Raw genomic sequence first — 21067 nt, 5'->3', positions numbered from 1 at the left:
TGGGGAATCAAACCCGGTTCTCCCAGATAAGAGTCCGCGCACTTAACCGCTACACCAAACTGGCTCCATATCTAATTCTCACAGTTTCCAACGCTACCCACTTTGCTATAATGCAGCATCAACAAAAGACTGGCTTGCGATCAAGATCTAATAAGTAGCTAGACATTTTCCTTTGCTATGTGAAGCATGATTATCAGACTGTGTATTTTAAAAAGAACCGGACAGAAGAGGAAGGTAAAAATCCCTGCTGTATTAGTCTAAAAGGATACTCTTTTTGGCTCCAAAGGCAGCTTTATATGGAGGGCATAAGTGAACATATGAACATATGAAGCTGCCCTCTACTGAATCAGACTCTCGGTCCATCAAATTCAGTATTGTCTTCTCAGACTGGCAGCGGCTCTCCAGGGTCTCAAGCTGAGGCTTTTCACACCTATTTGCCTGGACCCTTTTTTGGAGATGCCAGGGATTGAACCTGGGACCTTCTGCTTCCCAAGCAGATGCTCTACCACTGAGCCACCGTCCCTCCATCTCCATCACCTACTGCCTGGACCCTTTTTAGTTGGAGATGCCGGGGATTGAACTTGGGACCATCTGCTTACCAAGCAGATGCTCTACCACTGAGCCACCGTCCCTCCCCTAAGTGTCACTCAACATCAAATGTCACTCAACATCAAGCAACGTCCAGTAAAGGCTACCAAGAAGAAATGAATTTGTACAAGTTCCTCGGCTGCTGTAATCTAATAGAGGTACATGTGCATGCCCACGCACACCCCACACTTACCTTAAACTGTTCTTCAGACACCACAAGAAGCTGGTGGCTCCCCTGCATATCAGGGCTCTTAGAAAGATCATGAGCAACTTCCAGGGGCTCCGGGAGAGGAGTGCTGCGACCATCCAGGACAAGAATCCCCACAACAGGTGCTCTGTGCATGAGTTGGATTTCTTTGGCTGTGAATGATGCAACCAGAACTATTCGCCGCAGATATACAAGGCTTCATCCAATAAGCAATCTGCTCTATACTTCCCCTTTCAACTAGATCTGCTGGATTCCAAAACAGCCAATATATTTATGTATTTTTTTTATACCCTGCCATAGCATCTTAATGCACTCAGGGCAGGTTCTTGTCCTGGACGTGTAAACGTTAAACTAAATTATTTAGATGGGGAGGGGGAGTAGGAGCCTGATATCCAAAGTCAGAGCTCACACCACAGTCCATCTGAAGAACTGTTCTCTAGAGAGAGATAAGCGGCAATTAAGTTTAGATATCTCAAAGCATTCTTCACTGGGAGGAGCGGTACACGGTACCTAGGGGAAGGTGTTGAAATCAAACTTTCTTGGAAAGTGAAGAATTTATGTAAATTATCTGACAGACATTTAAGATGTACTTTCAGTCTCATATATTCAGTTAGATAATCTGGATATTCATTCTATTGCAGAGGAAAATGTACTAGATCCTTGGATAAGACAAATATAGAGAAAATACTTTTAAGACTTTTACTTGCATTACTGTGAATGGTCAGAAAACACAACACCTACAATACTCAAGATCCCGAAAGAGTCTACAAACCCTAATGATGTTACCAGCCGTGAAAACCTGAAATCTTTGATAATACTCAAGAGCTCGCGTAGTAGCTGTAGCCATTATCATTTGGTTATTTCTCACAGAATACACACGTTGCCTATGATATTCTTGCACATTTAATGCACAAGACATCTCAAGGTTCCAAGAGCAGATACTTTGCTGGAGGTTAAATTCTTCACATTTTAGGACAGAAGGTATGCATGTTATGCCCTAGTGGTGGAGACAGCCGTTTAATTGAATTTAAAGTAATGCATGGCTCATTCACCCTGTTCTGCTTTGACAGGCTCATCCATTCTTCTCTCGGCTGGGGGTACACGCAGAGAGAAGGCGTATACGGTGCCGCCATTGGTGCCAGCCCACAAGGAGGGACAGTGCCGAGAACCTAAAACAGAAGCAGAATTCTCATGTTTCATGTACTGCAAGTGATGAAAAGCAAATCTACTCCTTAGAGTCAATAGAAGAAGAAGAAGAAGAAGAAGAAGAAGAAGAAAGAAGAAGAAGAAAGAAGAAGAAAGAAGAAGAAGAAGAAGAAGAAGAAAGAAGAAGAAAGAAGAAGAAGAAGAAGAAGAAGAAGAAGAAGAAGAAGATGATATTGGATTTATATCCCGCCCTCCACTCCGAAGAGTCTCAGAGCGGCTCACAATCTCCTTCACCTTCCTCCTCCACAACAGACACCCTGTGAGGTAGATGAAGATATTGGATTTATATCCTGCCCTCCACTCTGAAGAGTCTCAGAGTGGCCTACAATCTCCTTTACCTTCCTCCCCCACAACAGTCACCCTGTGAGGTGGGTGGGGCTGGAGAGGGCTCTCACAACAGCTGCCCTTTCAAGGGCAACCTCTGCCAGAGCTATGGCTGACCCAAGGCCATGCTAGCAGGTGCAAGTGGAGGAGTGGGGAATCAAACCCAGTTCTCCCCCCACAACAGACACCCTGTGAGGTGGGTGGGGCTGGAGTGGGCTCTCACAGCAGCTGCCCTTTCAAGGGCAACCTCTGCCAGACCTATGGCTGACCCAAGGCCATGCTAGCAGGTGCAAGTAGAGGAGTGGGGAATCAAACCCGGTTCTCCCAGATAAGAGTCCACACACTTAACCACTACACCAAACCGGCTCTCCAATAAGCAGTAGTGTTGGACTCCGCTCGTTTTGCAAACATATCTATGCGTCAGACTACACATACCAGACTGAAGAATGCGACACAAGGAGTTTTAGAAAAAAAATCACATAGCCATAACAATTCAGGCTGATGGGCAATACATCCACTGAATCATGTATCCAAAGTTCTAATCTTCAAGGTTATGAGAAAAGATAAAAGATAATGGAAACGGCTAGTAAGTGGTGGGGTGAGGGGGTTGGCAAGGTTAATAGGAGAGTGAGAGAAAAACAGAATGGGATCAGCCAACATCTGCATGGCTGTTCCATTTCTTTCCCTGTGTTCTCCCCTTCCCTGAGTGCCACACAAAGTATTCCAAGCATTCTGCAAATCAAGAACTTTGCACTTGAAGTAAAACAGAAAGCATTTACTTATAAAATGACTAATCTGACCACACTGTAAGTTCAACACAGAAACCTACAGGTTTTGAACCTGTCTGATTCCAGCGGGGTGCCAGTATCATTTGCTGCAGAAAACACATAAGAAATTTCTGATGGCACCTTTAAGACTAACTAGTTTATTGTAGCATAGAACTTGAGCCTATTTTATCAGATGCAATGAATTTATCTTGCGTGTTAAGTCATTCACAAGGTCAAAGTTATAGTGGGAGAACAATATACAGAGCAGGCACACTTCAGGTAAAGCTCTAACACGTTTGGAAGGATAAACCCTTTCTGGTTTTCCTGATACAAGCTTTCTTTATTCTGCCCCTCTCAATTTTCTCTGGCACCCTGTGATGGACTGGGGAAGAGAGGGTACACCCCCCACCACCACGTGAATCTACCCCTTCCCAACTTTTCTCTACGTTTTTTTTTTAAAAAATAGGTATCTGTTCAAAGATCTGCCGCTATGTCTAGCTTAGTCTACAGAAAGGGAATTTCAGTGAAGTATCTGGAAAACAAAACTAAAATCAAACATAATTGGCTGGATCTGTCAGGAATCTACAGCTTTAAAAAAAACACATATCACCAGAACTTGGGCGAAGCATTTCCCTCCAGACTGAATTGCTTTGCATGAATCAGCAAAGTCCTGGTTTACATTAGCCCAAGAGTTGCACACAGAGGGTCACAGTACCCAGCTGACTCTTCACATCCCCATTCTCGCAACTTCCAGTACAGGAAACCATGCAAGTCCAAAGAGAGAAGCCTGTCTCACTCACTGTCTCTTAAGAAGGTGTCAGCAAAGTACAAAGTGCGAACAAAACCAGTGAAGGAGTCTTCCGCAGACCGTGCTTCAATCTTCCGCTGGACTGGAGCTAGTTCTATCTCCTGTAAGGCATCCTGGTCATACCTGGGGATTCCTTCTTGTACCTTTCCGCAACACAAAATGGGAAACAAGCAAATGAAGCTTCTTCAGTTTAGACTCTCGCAATTCAAGCAGGCAGATATTCTCATAAAGCTATTAATCTTTTTTTTGTTTAAATAGATCATAAATATTGCCTGATAACAGAAATAAGGTCAAGCAACTTCCAAGACAGCTTTGTCTATAGTGTCACTGATTTACTCGGAGTTTAATGCTCAACATTGGGATACCTGCTACAGCAAACAGAAACCTTTTACAGAAGAGAATGCTTTGGCATTGCAGACTGTCTCTCGCCAAGCTTCCTTCATACCTCTATGACAGCAATTACAAAACAACTGCCGATACACTGGAAGACAATTTTACCAGCACTGTTTCAAGGAAGCCAGCGCAAGGTTGCTCCAATGATATATCCAACTGCTAGTATCTCTTCTGCCTGCAAAATACCAGCACTGTAAGTGGCAAGGCCGGGATGCAATACTGCCACGCTTGACTCTGCCTCCAAAGCAATAAATTATCAGGCATGCAAAATCAAACAGGGTATCTCCTCACCTCAGCAGTTCGCCGCTTTCTGTTGGACACCCTACTCCTTCGAATCCGTCGGAAGGACTGACGGAGGGACTTTTTTAAGGATTTCACCCTGGAAAGAGGACCCTCCAAGGCCAACTGGTCGCTTGGATGCAGGGTGCACCTAGGATGAATCCAACAAAATGGGTTGCTTCCATGTTCTGATCAACCATTAGTTAAGCAGCAATCCTATACAAGCAACTTACAACCTTCTAAAACACGGAAGGCTTGCAGTGCAATCCAGGACACTATTGGGACTCGTACGTGCCAAAATATATAAATTCTGATGTCTAGCTAAGTTGGTCTGAAGCAGTAGTTCACCCTCCAACTATATGCTTGGACTGGCAACTTCCATCTCAGTGTATCTGAAGAAACGTGCATGCACAAGGAAACTTATACCTTGAATAAAACTTTGTTGGTCTTAAAGGTGCCATTGGACTTTGTTCTCCAAAATGTACAGTTTGTGCACAAGAAAAGCCAGCATAAGAACTGAGCAAGCCTGTGCACTGTGTTCTGATGCCTGAGTGTAGCCTTTATATTGTGCTCAAACTGAAATTGAGCTCTGATTTGGCACACGGTTTGTTGCTGTACTTGTATGTCCCCCTCCATGAAGACATGAAGCTCCCTTACAATGAGTCAGACCATTGGTCTGTCCAAGTCAGTATCACCTACTCTAGCTGGGAGTGGTTCTCCAGGGCCTCAGGCAGAGGTCTCTATCACCTACTACCTGTTCCTTTTAAACTAGAGATGATGGGGATTAAGCCTGGGACCTTCTCCACGCCAAGCAGATGTTCTACCACTGCACTACAGCCCCGCCCCTTTGATTGTAACGCAAGATATCCCAATTTAAGTACCAATTCACAGCAATGTCCAAATACAGGTGCCTTGAAATGCTGGAGTTCTAAACATTGGTTTTATACCACTTTAGGAACCACCTTTACTGGAGTAAAACTCCAGATAGTCAAGCTGCTTGCCTTGAGATGTCTCTACGAGCTCGAGTTTGATCAAGTCGATCTTTTTTTTTGTTGCTTTGAGCTGAGGAGCGAGGGGAGTGTACAAGCACAGCAGCATGCTATGTTCACACCAGATTTTTGTCATTATGTCTGAACACAGTCCGTTTTTGTGGTTGTGCGTGTTAGCATGGAATAAAATTCTCATAGACAAGAAGCGCCCCTTAAAAGCCTTCCAACACTGAACGATTTATACATTTCTCTGCGGCCACAGCGGCTAGAAACTTACCTTTTGAGAAGTGAAAGCTGAGTATTTTGGAAACACTGACATTCCTGATTTCATTGTTACCTTTATATTAAAAAAATATTAGCACTCAGTGTGTGCATCTGTGTGTGCGCACATACGTTAAATACACAACACCATTAGTGGTATGTGTATTACAATATCTTTAGGACCTCACCTTGCTACTATGTGCGTCAGCAAAATTCACAGATAAAGCTCACAGCAACAGGCTAAGCCACCCATTGCACTCTCCGGGACATTTTGGATACACTGACAACCCAACCATTTCTGAGCTATACTCCAGACAACACAACTTTTTTTTTTAGATCCGCCTAAATGGCAAGGTTTTCCTGCATGCATCCCTCCTTCCCCTTCCATCTGATGTCTAGCACCCACATGCCGCAGACCCATTTTTCAAGGGGGAATGACAACAGAGGACTGAATCTAAGGGACCATAATTTGCCTACATGATTCCCTAGCTGAGCTAAGGTTCAGATCCAGGTCTTACAGCCTGTGGCTCATGTTCTTATACTCCAGGCCACAACATTTTGGAAAGTAGCTTAAGAAAACGAGAGCTATCGTGCTGGATCAGACTGGCGGCCCTTTTAGCCCAGCATCTCGTTTCACATAGTAGCCAACTAGATATCTCTGGAAGACCTATGAAACTGTTACATATTCGTGTAACAGATGGAAAATAGTTTGGCAGGCTGCATCACAGTCGCATTTGGGTCCTGGTATTTCCCCCTATTTAAACAACAGTCTGTTCACATTCTATTAGTTGTCTTCCATACTTGACATGACAAGACAAATCTTATGGGCCTCTCATTGGTGTTTATCGGGTTATGGATACTGGATGGAACTGATTGTATCAATTTTTGCGACCAATCGTCCCCTAGAACAAAATTTTGTGATTGCATATTTGTACAGATCTTATTGCTGGGCGTCAGGATTTTCGTCTGGACAGGCCCTCATCAGGCATGTCTTTGTGAATGGGCAATTCTCAGTGATCTTTCTATATTCATGAAGAAGAGCATCTTGTCTGTGGAGATGCAGGGGAACAATGTGGCATAACATAGGTAGCCAATGAACATATGAAGCTGCTTTATACTGAATCAGATCCTTGGACCATCAAAGCCAGTATTGCCTACTCAGGCTGGCAGCGGCTCTCCAGGGTCTCAAGCTGAGGTTTTTCACACCTATTTGCCTGGACCCTTTTTAGTTGGAGATGCCGGGGACTGAACCTGGGACCTTCTGCTTCCCAAGCAGATGCTCTGCCACTGAGCCACCGTCCCTCCCCTGCTCTCCAGAGTCTCAAGCTGAGGTTTTTCACGCCTATTTGCCTGAACCCTTTTCAGTTGGAGATGCCAGGGATTGAACCTGGGACCTTCTGCTTACCAAGCAGATGCTCTGCCATTGAGCCACCGTCCCTCCCCTGCTCTTCAGAGTCTCAAGCTGAGGTTTTTCACGCCTACTTGCCTGGACCCTTTTCAGTTGGAGATGCCAGGGATTGAACCTGGGACCTTCTGCTTGCCAAGCAGATGCTCTGCCACTGAACCACCGTCCCTCCCAATAGGTCAGCGTGGGTTTAATACATCCACTGATGGCTAGTTTGTGGTCATGGGAGCTGTTGAGCCACACTGAAGCACCATATTCCACAGTACTATACACCAACCCCAAAGCTGTGCATCTGAGTGTTGTTGCAGATGCACCTTATGTTGTACCATATAATTTCTGAAGAATGTTGTTTTGCATGCATATTCTCACTGCTACATTGGTAAGATGTTTAATGCCAAGGTACTTAGGTCAGGTATATGGTTCTAAGTTGGTTGCCATTAAAATTCGGGGTGCCATTCAGTTCATGGTTGGCAAGATTCTTTTTGAGATGGAAACACCAGTATTGTCTTTTTCAAAATAATATCCTAAAGGGGAAAGCTTGTACAAACTTGTATAGCAGACCATCCCTCCAGACTGTGTCATAAGCAGCAGTCAGACTGATGAAAACTGCTGATGTCTTAAGATACTTCCGATATCTTCCTCAATGAAAGTTGCTGAGAATCTGGTCTTCACAACTATGACAGGATCTAAATCCTGCTTGCTCTATAGGGACGTGCTCATTAATTCTGTCACTGATTAGTGTTAATTCTGTTCAGGATTAGCCTCTAGAGGAGCTTATAACAGCGGTTCAGAAGGCAAATAGGTCTGAAACTTTCCACCAGATGTTTTGGTTTTCCAGGTTTCAGAATAGCAATTATCTTTGCTTTTTTTAATTCCTTGGGTTCTTTCTGTTCTCACGATGTCAATGAGAAACTTTGCAAACCACTTAGTGAATGTGCCGCTGTTAATCAGGAACTCATTAAGGATGCAGTAAAAGCCTAGTGCCTTCCTGCACTTGAAATCTCAGTGCCTTGGAAATCTCATGAGCACTGCAGTCCCCTGAAAGCTCACAGTTTTTAGAGCAGGTGCATTTCAAAATCTGGAGTTCTTTCTTTTTAAAATCCAGATTATAACATCTCAATCCTTTGGAGCTCTGGACGGGGATACCAGTTGGGCAGTTACTTGGTTTGATGTTACCTCTGGATTTCCAAGGAGCACAGGTGGGCTTGCACCTATTTTTTTCAACAGGCATTCCAGTAAAATCCAAATTTGCAGTTGCTTTGGTCCCTTTTTGTCTATCTGCAGTATCAAGTTCATAGAACACTTCATCTAGCACTTCTGGGGCTTTGCTGTCAAGGAAATTTTGATACAACCTCTTGCTCTCTCAGCACTGGTATATCAAAGTTCAGTTTCATCATCCTGGCTAATAACCACTGGTGGACCTATTCTTCATGCATTTCTCTAAACACACAGCAATTTTATGAATGCAAGATTTGGAGCTGGGAGTAATTTTATATCTTTCCAGGAAATCACTTACTTAACAAAGACCAATCGCTTCTGCTGATGATCGAAGAGCCCAAAGCCATGGCTCGTACCAAAGGCCACCAGTTTCCATTCAGAGTGAAGAGCCAATGATGTAACCACAGCTGGTGGTTGACACTGGACCAAGACAAATGGCTGAAAGCCAGGTTCAAATCGAACAGGCCCTTCTCTGGTTTTTAGCCGTTCATGACCCTTCCACCTATAGCCTTCCTGATCCTGGAGAAGGTCTGCTTCTGTGTGGTCGATCACTTGCTCTGCTTCTTCATCATTTAGTTCCATTACAAGCACCTAACAGGGACAAAAAGTTCACTCCGGATCATTTCAAAATCCCACCATTGCTAGCTATTACATACCCATTCTTTGACTCTTTACTAAGAAATGAGGATGAGGCTTCACATTCTACGATTTCATTACTTAATTCCACTTTAAGGTGTGCGTGAGAAAAAGGAATCCTAGGTAACAAGCAAACTCATTCTTGGACAACACAAACACTTTCTTATTGCATAAAACACTCTTGATGTTTGAAGGTAAAGAGTGCTACTAAATATAGAGGTAAGAGATAAGCCTTTCTGGTGCAAAGTTACTGCATACACAATTCATCAAGCAGAGAGAAGTTTATGCATGGTTAGTAAGCTGACCACTCAACATTCTTGCCAGGAGGCAAAAATATTTCAACCCTTTACTTCTCCTATTTCTGATATGCTACAGATGTGGACTAGTTCCAATACCAAACAGTGTGGAACATTTCTACTTACTTTCCTCCATTGCAAGAACTGTCCATTTGCTCCAACTCTGGGACAGGGCTTCCCTTTTACAAAAGCCATTCTGATCTTTCTTCAAGAGCTTGTTCATCTATGTGCTTAACTGTAAGTGTTTCTATCAATTTACCTACCCATAACAGATGATAGATTTATTGGCCTTTAATTTTCCAGATCACCTTTTTAACAACCAGCATTACATTTGCTACCTTCCAATTTTAGCAAGGTTGGGTATTTTTGTTAGGTGAATAATTTCACATTTGAATTCCTTAAGGAACCTTCACTTGCATGTCATATGGACCTAGTGATTTTTAGTTTGCCCATTTGCCTCAAAAATTCATCTCTCATCATTTCTGTTTTACTCAGCTCAACACCTTTCATGAAGACAGAAGTTCCAGTATTAGTAAATAACCCAAAGCTTCTGCACTGAAACCTGACACAAAACACTCCATTTCTTTCTCGTCTCCCCATCCTTCTTTAGTATTCTTTCTGACATCCAAGAGTCTCACTGCCTCCTTAGTCAGTTTCCTGATTCTGATGTACTGTATTTAAAGAAATTTATGCTGTTTGTCCGAATATTTTTAGCAAAGTATTTCTCATATTTTCACCCACCTTATTGTCAATGTTTGCCACCTTGGCATGCCAGTTTCTTCTCGCTTACCTTGTTTTAGAGGAAGCTGCCTAGCCTTTTATGACTTCCTTGACTTTGCTCATTAACCACACTGGCATTCTTTCCAGTTTGGTAGTGGTATGTTTCCTAGTTTTAAAACACTTGCCTCTATATTCTGAGAAATTCACACCTCACAATGGATGCTTATATGCCTGTGTAGGTGCAATCTGTTCTATCCTGGTAGAGCTTCCCCTATCCAGTATCAGTGATCCAAATATATTCCGTCATGTCTATACTTTGGCCTTCCATAGCTAATTAAGCAACAGAGATTTCTGATCATATTGTAGCAGGAACTTTTTAGATTACATTTGCCCATCAAAAGGTCTTGCACGGCAAGTACAGCTGTACCCCATATCAGCCATTCAAGACCAAAGTTTTTCATTTTTCCTGTTTGAGAGGGAAATGAAGAACACCTTGTGGGGAAAAGCAGTAGCCAGCAAGCCAATCCAGAAATTTCTGATTGTCCATATAGCTAATGGACAGCTGTAAAACTGGCTAATGGAAGCTTTAAAGCATTCTTCCCAGTTTGCTCCAGTATACTAATAATTATATTCTAGTAGAGGTGCTATTAACATCAAGACCCACGTAGCTAAAACACAAGAAGAATGCAGAAAGTAGAATGTGTTCAAAAAGAAAAAAAAATACTGAACATGAATAAGGTAAAGTAGGTTTAATTGCTATCTGGCTGGACAAACGGAAGATATGTCAGTACATATGATGCAAAACAGCCGGCATGGAAAATTTACAATGAATATTGAGAACAGAAATAAGTAAAGGAAAGCCCATTACATACAGCACGGATTTGCCGGTGTGAGTGATTAACACACACCGCTGTGGAGAGAGCACTGTTATCCGATTAATGAAGATTTCGTTCTCAGAACCTTTTTAAACCAGGGCTTAACTCAAGAACACATAAAACAATGCCTGGGTATGTACCATATAGAAAGTGTGCAGAAAGCTTCTGCCTCTGCAGCCCCTGGGGTTAGGAACATTTCCAGGTCAGGTGGCATAATATCTAGACATTCTGTTCCTTCATCTTTCACTTCAAAAATAAAATCACCAAAGTTCCTTGGAAGAAGAAGAAGAAGATATTGGATTTATATCCCGCCCTCCACTCCGAAGAGTCTCAGAGCTGCTCACAATCTCCTTTCCTTTCCTCTCCCACAACAGACACCCTGTGAGATGGGTGGGGCTGGAGAGGGCTCTCACAGCAGCTGCCCTTTCAAGGACAGAGTCTCAGAATGGCCTACAATCTCCTTTCCTTTCCTCCCCCACAACAGTCACCCTGTGAGGTGGGTGGGGCTGGAGAGGGCTCTCACAGCAGCTGCCCTTTCAAGGACAGAGTCTCAGAACGGCCTACAATCTCCTTTCCCTTCCTCCCCCACAACAGTCACCCTGTGAGGTGGGTGGGGCTGGAGAGGGCTCTCCCAGCAGCTGCCCTTTCAAGGACAACCTCTGCCAGAGCTATGGCTGACCCAAGGCCATTCCAGCAGGTGCAAGTGGAGGAGTGGGGAATCAAACCCGGTTCTCCCAGATAAGAGTCCACACATTTAACCACTACACCAAACTGGCTCTGGGGAAGAGCAGCATTTATGCAGAATCCTGGTAAGACCACCTGGCCTGCTGAAGCATGCGCTTCAAATCACACATCAAAGACGACCTAGTGCATTTTAATACCTGCCCTGCTGTTCCTGCTACAGCCAAGTAGCCACTGTACTTGCACAGAAAGATCTTCTGGATCCCAAGCCTGGGGTCATCACTGTAAGGGTCAAAGGAGCCAACCTAGTAGGGCAGGGAGAGAAGAAACAAAGAGACCATCCTCAGCACAGAGCAAGATCTGGCTTCGCTGCAGGTACATCGCAGCAGTCTTGCCCAAATCATGGACATCTCACCTTACGCAGCGGAGGCCACTCATCCTCCCCCATTTGGTTCATATTGTCGTTGGGATCAGCATCTGTGTGGAACACTCTCACTGTGCTCAGCTTATACAGGAGGCTCAAACAGACGCCGGACGCATTCCAGAATCGCACTGTGCCATCTTCATGCCTGATGGAAAAGAATTAAGAAAAAGACAAGGCAGATCGTGCCAATGTCACGGCCAACTTTCCAGGCAACAACAACTCTGCAGAGTTTAGAGAAATGCTGAGGCATATTCTAGGACACGCAATCACCCAGAGTATTGATCACAGACCTATTAGGCTTACATTAATCATTGCCAAGCACAAATGTCTACATTTATACACCACATCGACATTCCCCAGTGGCTGGCCGCAGCTAGGGAACAGTCAATAGTGGTTGCACAGTTGTAATTTTATAAAAGCTTGCCTGTTTCTTCACTAAAGATCTCCAGGGTTCCTCAGAACACAATTTGAAAACCACTAGGGAAAACTGCTTTCTTTCTTTATTTCCACATATTCTTATGAAACTGGTCTTTCATCTGGCTAGAAGAAATTTCTGTTCAAGGTGACTCTAGAAATCATTTGTTACATTGTCCTACAACGTAATTAAGGGACACAAATTCAACAAACATTCAGAATGAACTGGAGAAGAATAAAATGAATAGGAAAGATTTGTATAAAGTAGACTGGAGTAGCACAACTGGAAGATTCACATGGCTAGTAGCTGCATGGAAAACTTTATGGGATTGCATTTGAGATGCCATGGGCCTGCGCGTTATACTCAAGCAAGAAAGTAGAAAAGCCTAACCTAATTAATCGCACAAGAAAAATCTGGGACAGATTATTCATTTCTCTCTCTCACCAGGCTGTTTCCTCAGTTCCTTTAAGGAGGCAATGGTTAGATATTTGCTAAAGAAACCCTCCTTAGATAAAAAGGAGTTGGCCAATTACCACCCAGTCTCTAATCTACCTTTTTCTGGGGAAGGTAATTGAGTGAGCTGAGCAGTAGCTGAGCAGCTCCAGCTTTTCCTGGATGAGACATCTGCCACGGACCCTTTTCAATCAGGCTTCAGGCCTGGCTTTGGGATTGAGACAGCACTATCTGTTTTGGTTGATGATCTCTGTTTACATCTGGATAAAGGCATGCCAGACCTCCCTGTTGATCCTTCTAGATACTATATGTTGTCAAAGGCTTTCATGGCCATGGCCTTGGCATTGTGAGACCTGATGTTTTGCTAGCAACTGTGACTGGCATCCTCAGAGGTATAACCCAGAAAACAGTAGTTCTTTCTGGGACCCAGAGAGAACTCCTGTTTTCTGGGTTATACCTCTGAGGATGCCAGCCACAGTTGCTGGTAAAACATGAGGTCTCACAATGCCAAGACCATGGCCATACAGCCTGGAAAATCTACAACTAGCCTTTGATACTGTTGATCATTTGGTCCTGATCGACCACCTTGCCTCCTTGAGGATAAGGGGCACTGCCCTTAGTTAAAGGTTTTCCTGATAAGTCCTGAATTGTGGGGTCCCATAGGGTTCAATCCTCTCTCCGGTGTTATTTAACAGGGATGGGCATGGACCGGACCATGGACCAAATTTCATCACGAACCGAGGTTCATTGTCTGTGAACCCAGTCCATGTGATCAAGTCTCTCATGAATTGCCCATGGATTGCTCCCTTTTTCAGGGAAGTTTGTTTGGTTCATGGGAGCAGTTCAAGGGCCTGACATGTTGTTACCCAAGGCAACAGCTGGGAACCGAGTGAACTCAGAAGAAAGGCCTTCATCTGAGCTCATGCAGCTAGGCAACCCAAGCATGGAAGGGAAGGCAGGGGAAGGCATTAAACTGTGTTTCTTTCCCTGCTAGAGTTGCCCTCCTAGGCAAGGAAAGGAAAGCGAGGGATTTTTAAAGTGCTCCCTTCCCTGTCCAAGTGCCCTGATGTGGCAGGGCGACTCGGGCAGGGAAGGAAAGGCGGAGGGAAGATGGACTGGTGCTGCTGCTCGACTTCACAGCAGTATTCGACAGAGTTGGCTATGATCTTATGACTCACCGCCTTGCCAATGCAGGAATACATGGGGTAGCCCTTCAATGGCTTCCCTCCTTTCTATATAGTCAGGGACAGAGAGTGGCACATGGTGAGGATGTGTCCACTAGGTGCCTCCTATTATGTGGGTTCCCTCAGGGGGCACTCCTCTCCTCAGTGTTGTTTTACATTTATATGGGCCCCTCGGCCAGCTGGCAAAGAGCTTCGGGCCTGAGTGTCATCAATATACTGATGACACCCAGTGTATTGTTGTTGGGTGACCGGCAAGCCACTGTCCTGCAAAATCTGGCTGAGGGACTGGAGGCCATGGTGGGTTGGCTAAGAAAGAGCAGATTAAAGCTGAATCCATTAAAGATGGAGGTTTTGTGGCTGAAGGGGTGAACGGGATTGGAGTGCAGATTACCAGCTCCTGACAAAGCGCTAACACCAACGCTGTCTGTCAAGAGCCTGGGCATGACACTATATACCTCCCCCACAATGGAGGCCCTGGTCATGCATATTACCAAGGTGGCGATTTTCCATCTTTGCCAAGCTCAGCAACTGGCTCCCCTCTTGTCACGTCTTGACCTAGCCACAGTAATCCATGCAACGGTTACTTACAGACTAGACTACTGTAATTTGCTCGAGACTGACTTGGAAACTCCAGCAGGTCCAGAATGTGATGGTGCAAGTCCTGACGGAAACACCACGGACAGCACATATTCAACTAGTGCTGCGCTAGCTGCACTGGCTCCCAGTGGAGTACAGAGTCAGATTCGGGGTTTTGGTTCTGACCTTTAAGACCTTGCGTGGTCTGGGACCAGGGTATCTGCAGGACTGTCTCCTCCACTATGTCTGTGGAAACAGAGCTGAGCCTCCTACTAGGCAAATTAGGCATTTGCCTAGAGTGCCGGCAGGGTGGGGACACCGAATTCGGCCCTCCCCCCTCCCCATGACAAATGGCTAGTTTGCCTCTTCCTCCGCCTGCCTGCTCCTTATCCTCCTCCATAGCATGCCCACCCCATCTCCTCCCCATAGCTTCTCTTCGTCCTCCCGCCTGCCCCCTCCCCATCGCTTCTCTACGTCTACTCGGCTGTTCTGCCCCCTCTCTGTTGCTTCTCTTCTTTGTCCTCCCACCCTCCCCCTCTCCGTCGCTTCTCTTCCTCTGCCCATCTCGCCTGCTCCCCACCAATTCTCTTCATCCTCCTGCCCACCCTGCCTCCCCCCCGTCCCTTCTCACCCTCCACTCGCCCGTCCCGCCTGTTCCCCGCCAATTCTCTTCATCCTCCCACCTGCCCTGCCTCCTTCCCATCCCGTCCTCCGCTCGCCCATCCCGCATCTTCTCTTTGTCCTCCCACCCGCCCTGCTTCTTCCCTGTCCCTTCTCGTCCTCCACTCGCCTGCCCTGCTCCCTCCCCATCCCATCTCGTCCTCCGCTCACCCGTTACGCCTCTTCCCTGCCTATTTTCTTCATCCTCCCATCCACCCTGCCTCCTCCCCATCCCCCACTCGCCTGCCCCACCTCCTCCCTGTTGCCTCTCCTCTTTGTCCGCTATGCGGGCAATGGGGTGTGATGCCACCATGGAGGGGAGCGGCTGGTGGTGAGTCTGCCTGGCATGCCATGCGCCCCAGGGCCAGCCCTCTACTGATAACAACACTGGTGATCTCTGGCCCCGACCTAGTGGAACTCTCTGCCAGATGACATCATGACCCGACCTAGTGGAACTCTCTGCCAGATGACATCATGAGCCTGTGGGACTTTCTGCAATTCCACAGGATCTGTAAGGCAGAGATGTTCCACTAGGCCTTTGGTTGAAGGCAGCAACTGTTTGTTACTCGGCTGGCACTTTCCTCTCCTACTCCCCCCGCCCACAGATGCTTTGTTAGTTTTCCTTCCCTCCCCAGCATGGTGCCCTGGCAGTCCAGAATGTAGAATAACTATATGGCAGAGATGGCCAACGGTAGCTCTCCAGATTTTTTTTTGTTTACAACTCCCATCAGCCTCAGTCAGCACGCCCAATGGCTGGGGCTGATGGGAGTCATAGGTAAAAAACATCTGGAGAGCTACCGTTGGCCACCCCTGCTATATGGTATCTGAGACTTTAAAGAATTTTAATTAATTGGTTGTTTGTTTTAAATGTGTATACCAATTTGATGCATGTTGTACATCGCCCAGAGCCTGGCTGAGGCTCTCTCGGATGGGGTGATTAAGCCAGTTTAATAAATAAATAATAATAATCCCTGCCTGAGTGCCCTGCCATGGCTGGGTGAGTTGGGCAGGGAATGGGTAAGGCATTTTAAGGTGTTCTCTGCCCCGCCCGAGTGCTCTGCTGTGGTTGGACAACTCAGGCAAGGAAGGGAAGGCATTTAAAAGCATTCCCTTCCCTGCTCCAGTGCCCCACCACAGACGGGTGACTTGGGCAGGAAAGGGAATGTGGGGGAGGCAGTTAAAAGCATTCCCTTCCCTGCCTGAGTCACCCTGCCACAGCAGGGTGCCTTGCAAAGGGAGAGGGAGGCAGCGACCAAAATGGATCGCGGACCTGTCCATTAAATGGGAAGGTCTGCGGAAATTCATCGTCTGTGAGTTTCACGGACCATGAACCTATACAGACCTCCATTTTTCTGGTCTGTGCCCATCCCTACTATTTAACAGATATATGCCCCCTCTTGCTGAGATTGCCAGATGGTTTGGAGTTGGATGCCGTTATTATGCTGATGACACCCAGGGTACGGTTAGATTCTGTGCTATCACTGGATAAACAAGCACAGTAAGCGTTTTTAAATCGACACGGGGCCTGCCAGCCAGAGGTGGGTCAGAGCTTGCCACACTGATCCATGCATCTGTCACCTCCAGACTGGATGCCTGCGATTAGTTCTACATACGGCTACCCTAGAAAATTCGTCAGAAACTGCAGGTGGTCCAGAATGCAGCCGCCAGGTTGCTGACTGGAACATCACGGTCAGCCCATATTACTCCAATTCTGCAGCAGCTTCACTGGCTCCAATTCAAAGTGTTGGTGGATCCAATTCAAAGTGTTGGTGTTAATCTTTAAAGCCCTTAACAGCCTTGGGCCCACATACCTATGGGACTGCCTCTCCCATTACAAGCTTCCACACTCCCTTTGGTCATCGTCTAGGGGCCTTTTGCAGGTGCTTGGCCCCAAGATGGCTTGGTTGGCTGTCAGGGAAAGGGCCTGCTCACTTGTAGCCCCTCTCCCGTGGAACGCACTCCTGGATGACACCTGTAGTCTGCTGGACTGGCTTAGTATCTGAAGGGCATGCAAAGCTGAATTATTTAGGTTGGCTGGAAGGCAGCCGCATGTTTAGGCTCTTTTAATATTGGTATGGTGATAGTAACATATTTTAATGTTACTATTTTATATTTGTCATTTGTTTTTATGGGGTTTTTATGGAGTAAGCTAGGTTGTCAAACAATAGGCTCAGGGGACAAATCAGGCCCATGGAGGGATCCTATCAGGCCCCTGAGCAACTGGCTGTCATCTCCTTCCTTCTCCCTCTCTCTTACTTCCATCTGTATAACAGCTTGCTTTGCAAAGCTTGCTCAATCACACAGGAGTTACAGAGCAAACTACTGGTTTTAATGTTGTAAGCAATGTTCCCTCTAAGCTGTGGAGTCTTGTGAGCAAAAATTCTACTTTGTGAGCTCCTGGCATTAAACTTGTGAGCCGCTGCATAAATTAGTTTGCTCTGGGGCCGTTTTTCTTGAGCGGAGACAAAAAAAATGTGTGAAATGGAGGTCAAAAATATTGTGAGCTAGCTCACACTGACTCAGCTTAGAGGGAACACTGGTTGTAAGTAGCAATGAGACCCTTTGGGTGAGTGGCAACTAAAAAAAAATCTAATAAACATTTCTGAAATTAGATTATATTCCACTAGGGTTTGTAAAGGCTATCAAGCTTGACCAGTTCTACCCAAAATCAGGACACATACTCAGGAATACCAAACTCCTGTAAGCAGGACCTTTTTGGTAGAAAAATATGATGTTATGACTATTGAAACTGTTTTATGATGTTTTAATTCTGATGTTTGTTTTTACTGCTGTAAGCCGCCCTGAGTCTGCTTGCAGAATAGGGCAGGGTAGGAATAAAAAAAAATTAAATTACATTTTTAAAAGCCCAGCAGGAACTCATTTGCATATCAAACCACACCCTCTGACATAACCATCGTTTCACACAGGGCTTTTGTGTAGAAAAATCCCAGCAGGAACTCATTTGCATATAAAGCCATACCTCCTGGCACCAAGCCAGCTGGAATTGCGTTCCTGTGCATTCCTGCTCAAAAAAAGCCTCGCCCGTAAGCATCTCTTGTATGCTTCTGCATCTTAAGAGAACACTGGCAGGATGCCTAGACCTTTAAGTGGGACAATTTTATCAGAAATCTGGACACGAATTCCCTACATATTTTGCACAGTTTTAAGTAGATTTTTAGGTTCTGCATGTAAACCAGTAATGCAATAATAACGTGCAGAGCAAGAGACATGCACATAGGCAAACAACTATAGGCACCGATGTTGTCTCATACTTTAATTCCACTTGTCTTTTTTGGTGACAGGCCTGACCTGGCACCTTCAAGACGGTCTCCAACAGTTATCCATGAAGTACAGACTGGCCAGTATTCAAAATGGTCCGTGTTTTTATTTCCTTTTCATTGTTAGGACCTTCACATTATGCCATCTGACCAGAAGGCTCTGCTTTTTCTTTGTAATCATAACCTGAAGGGTGCCCTCCATTTTTATACTTACCCCGTAAGTAGCAAGTCCCTCTGGGGAGGATCAGGAGCCAAGCTGGTACCTCCATCAATGGGCCAAGGCTAAGAAAACAAATTGTGATGGGGTACAAGTTTGCATCCTAAAAAAACAGCAAGTATGTATCCAGGGAGAGGAATGGGAGGGAGAAAGCATTCAACAGCAAATCTACACAGATTAAGGCTACAAATCAGTTCTTAGAAGTTTTGCTAGCCAATTTCTTCTTACTATTTTTGGAAGGGATCCCCTAAACCAGGGGTCCCCAACCCCTGGGCTGCGGGACTGGTACTGGTCCGTGACCTGTTTGCAACCAGGCTGTAAAGCCTGGCCACCCCCCCACGGTGCCGGGCAGCCTCACCACCCCGCTCCCCCCTCACGGTGCCTCCTGCATCCTCCATTTTTACAATTTTAAGGCCAGAGAACGGGTGGTGAAGCGCCACCTTCCCCGGCTCTTTAAAGGCTAGCCCCCGCCGCTGCCGCCGATCCGCTGGGGAAACTTCTGCAGCAGCAGTGGGCGACCCACTGAAGAAGCAATGCTGCCCTTGGCTCCTCCCCACTTCCTTCCCACCCAGGAAGGAAGCGAAGAGGAGGCAAGGGCAGCACTGCTTCTTCAGGATACTTTGTGGTGGTGGGGGGGGGGGGGAGACATGCAAAGCAAAGTGGAAGGGGCAGAGGTGGGAGGGCAAGGGAGAAAGGAGAAGAGGTGCACTAGAAATTTTTCCAATTAAATCCAATCAGTTCCTCTCAAAAGGAACAATGGATAACATTGAAATCAAATTTACTCAGATAGGACAACAAATCAGACTCCCTCACCTCTTTCAGAATGCTCATATGACTGAACCCCAATCCACAAAATTTCCAGTGAACAGTACAACCACCTTTGTATTGTATGCAGAATACATTACCATTCCAAGGATTGCAGGACAATTCCTGAGGTTTCAATCTGTATATTGGATATTATTCGTATTTTTTTTTAGCCCCAAGGGTGCAAAACTCTGCAGTCGAACAAGCTTGCCTTCCCATTCAAGTTCACAGTATCTGAGCTGAACTCCCATTCAAACTGATACATTAAGAGCACACATCCTCCTTGACTAGTTGTGGATCTAAAGCTTCCTCAACAAGCTTCTAGATTGTTCTACAAATGGAGATTTACATAGGCTTTGAGAGAGTTACTTCATTCTGTGTTATAGAAGATGTTCCAAGTTTTCCCTGCAGTGTGACAGCCAATTGGGTTATGGGCTGGAAATATATTTACCTACAAGTGTTTTGGGACTGAATTTAAGATTTAAATATTGCAAACTCCTTTCTCCATTCTCCCTTAAAGGCAGAAACATTCCAGAAAATTGAGATGGAGCCTAAGATTATTAATTTAAAAAAATTTACAGCAACTGCTCACTTTTAAGCTCATTCTAGCTTTACCGAACACACGCCTGCCATACCATGTTTGAGAAGTGGGAGTTCTGCTTGATCCCTGCGGTAATTATCCTTTCCCACAACTTCAGCGGGATGTTGGAGACATGGTGGGAACAGGTGATAGCTGAGCAGTGAAGGGAAGCAAGATACGGAGGTTGGACAGAAGGCCAGCCTGGCGTCTTGAGGTCTATTACCACCAGCTCTTCCTCTGCTAGCACCACCATTGCAGATGGGTCATCAAACTCTGCAGGAAGAAGACAACTCTAAGACTTCATGCAGCAAAAGACCACATTCAACAACAAATATTATGAGAAGGCCAGTGATTTAAGTCTGTGTCAGGATCCACCAAGTTCATTAGGGTCTCTGCAGGCATGCCACAAACAGAGTCAGCCCTTGTCTTAGGACCCGCTTCACAGAGTTCCCCCCTCAGTAATGAGAAAGCGCACGCAGGGAGCTGCAATGCCAGCATTATTTTGCTATCTGATCCACATACTAATTGTGCGTGACTAAGCACATATTTTATTCAAGGCTGTCTGAGTAGTAAATGCTGCACAAACAAAACACAACCCCTGAGGTTTTGAAATCTATTACGTGATGCAAATACAACGGCTGATGGGATTTGTCACCAGCAGCTAGGTGACGCAACACATTATTTGCTTACTCTGTAATGATCCAGTTAATTTTGTGCTAGGCGGTAGGGCTGGCCCAGGACGCTAGAAAGGATCTAAGCAGTATTGCAGGTACTGTTAAGAACAAGAGGAATTTTAATTAACAAATTGGAAGTCTCTACTAC

General features: G+C 45.5%; 1 protein-coding gene across 2 annotated transcripts in view; it reads right to left on the bottom strand.

The window, feature by feature from the left end:
• LLGL2 (LLGL scribble cell polarity complex component 2) overlaps window positions 1-21067 on the bottom strand; it is a 110473-nt gene that overhangs the window by 12481 nt on the left and 76925 nt on the right. For both annotated transcript variants that reach the window (XM_060252902.1, XM_060252901.1), the window contains 9 exons: window positions 20301-20518; window positions 18859-18926; window positions 12070-12223; window positions 11855-11959; window positions 8745-9037; window positions 4586-4724; window positions 3894-4044; window positions 1849-1965; window positions 782-948 (listed from right to left, as the gene is read on the bottom strand). In XM_060252902.1, coding sequence (XP_060108885.1) covers window positions 782-948; window positions 1849-1965; window positions 3894-4044; window positions 4586-4724; window positions 8745-9037; window positions 11855-11959; window positions 12070-12223; window positions 18859-18926; window positions 20301-20518 — 1412 coding nt within the window. The remainder of the gene's footprint in view (window positions 1-781; window positions 949-1848; window positions 1966-3893; window positions 4045-4585; window positions 4725-8744; window positions 9038-11854; window positions 11960-12069; window positions 12224-18858; window positions 18927-20300; window positions 20519-21067) is intronic.

Source organism: Heteronotia binoei, chromosome 13 (assembly GCF_032191835.1).
Source record: "Heteronotia binoei isolate CCM8104 ecotype False Entrance Well chromosome 13, APGP_CSIRO_Hbin_v1, whole genome shotgun sequence".
In the NCBI taxonomy this organism is placed as follows: Eukaryota; Metazoa; Chordata; class Lepidosauria; order Squamata; family Gekkonidae; genus Heteronotia; species Heteronotia binoei.
Note: the sequence above shows the minus strand (reverse complement) of the source record. Positions and strands in the feature narration are given on the sequence as shown.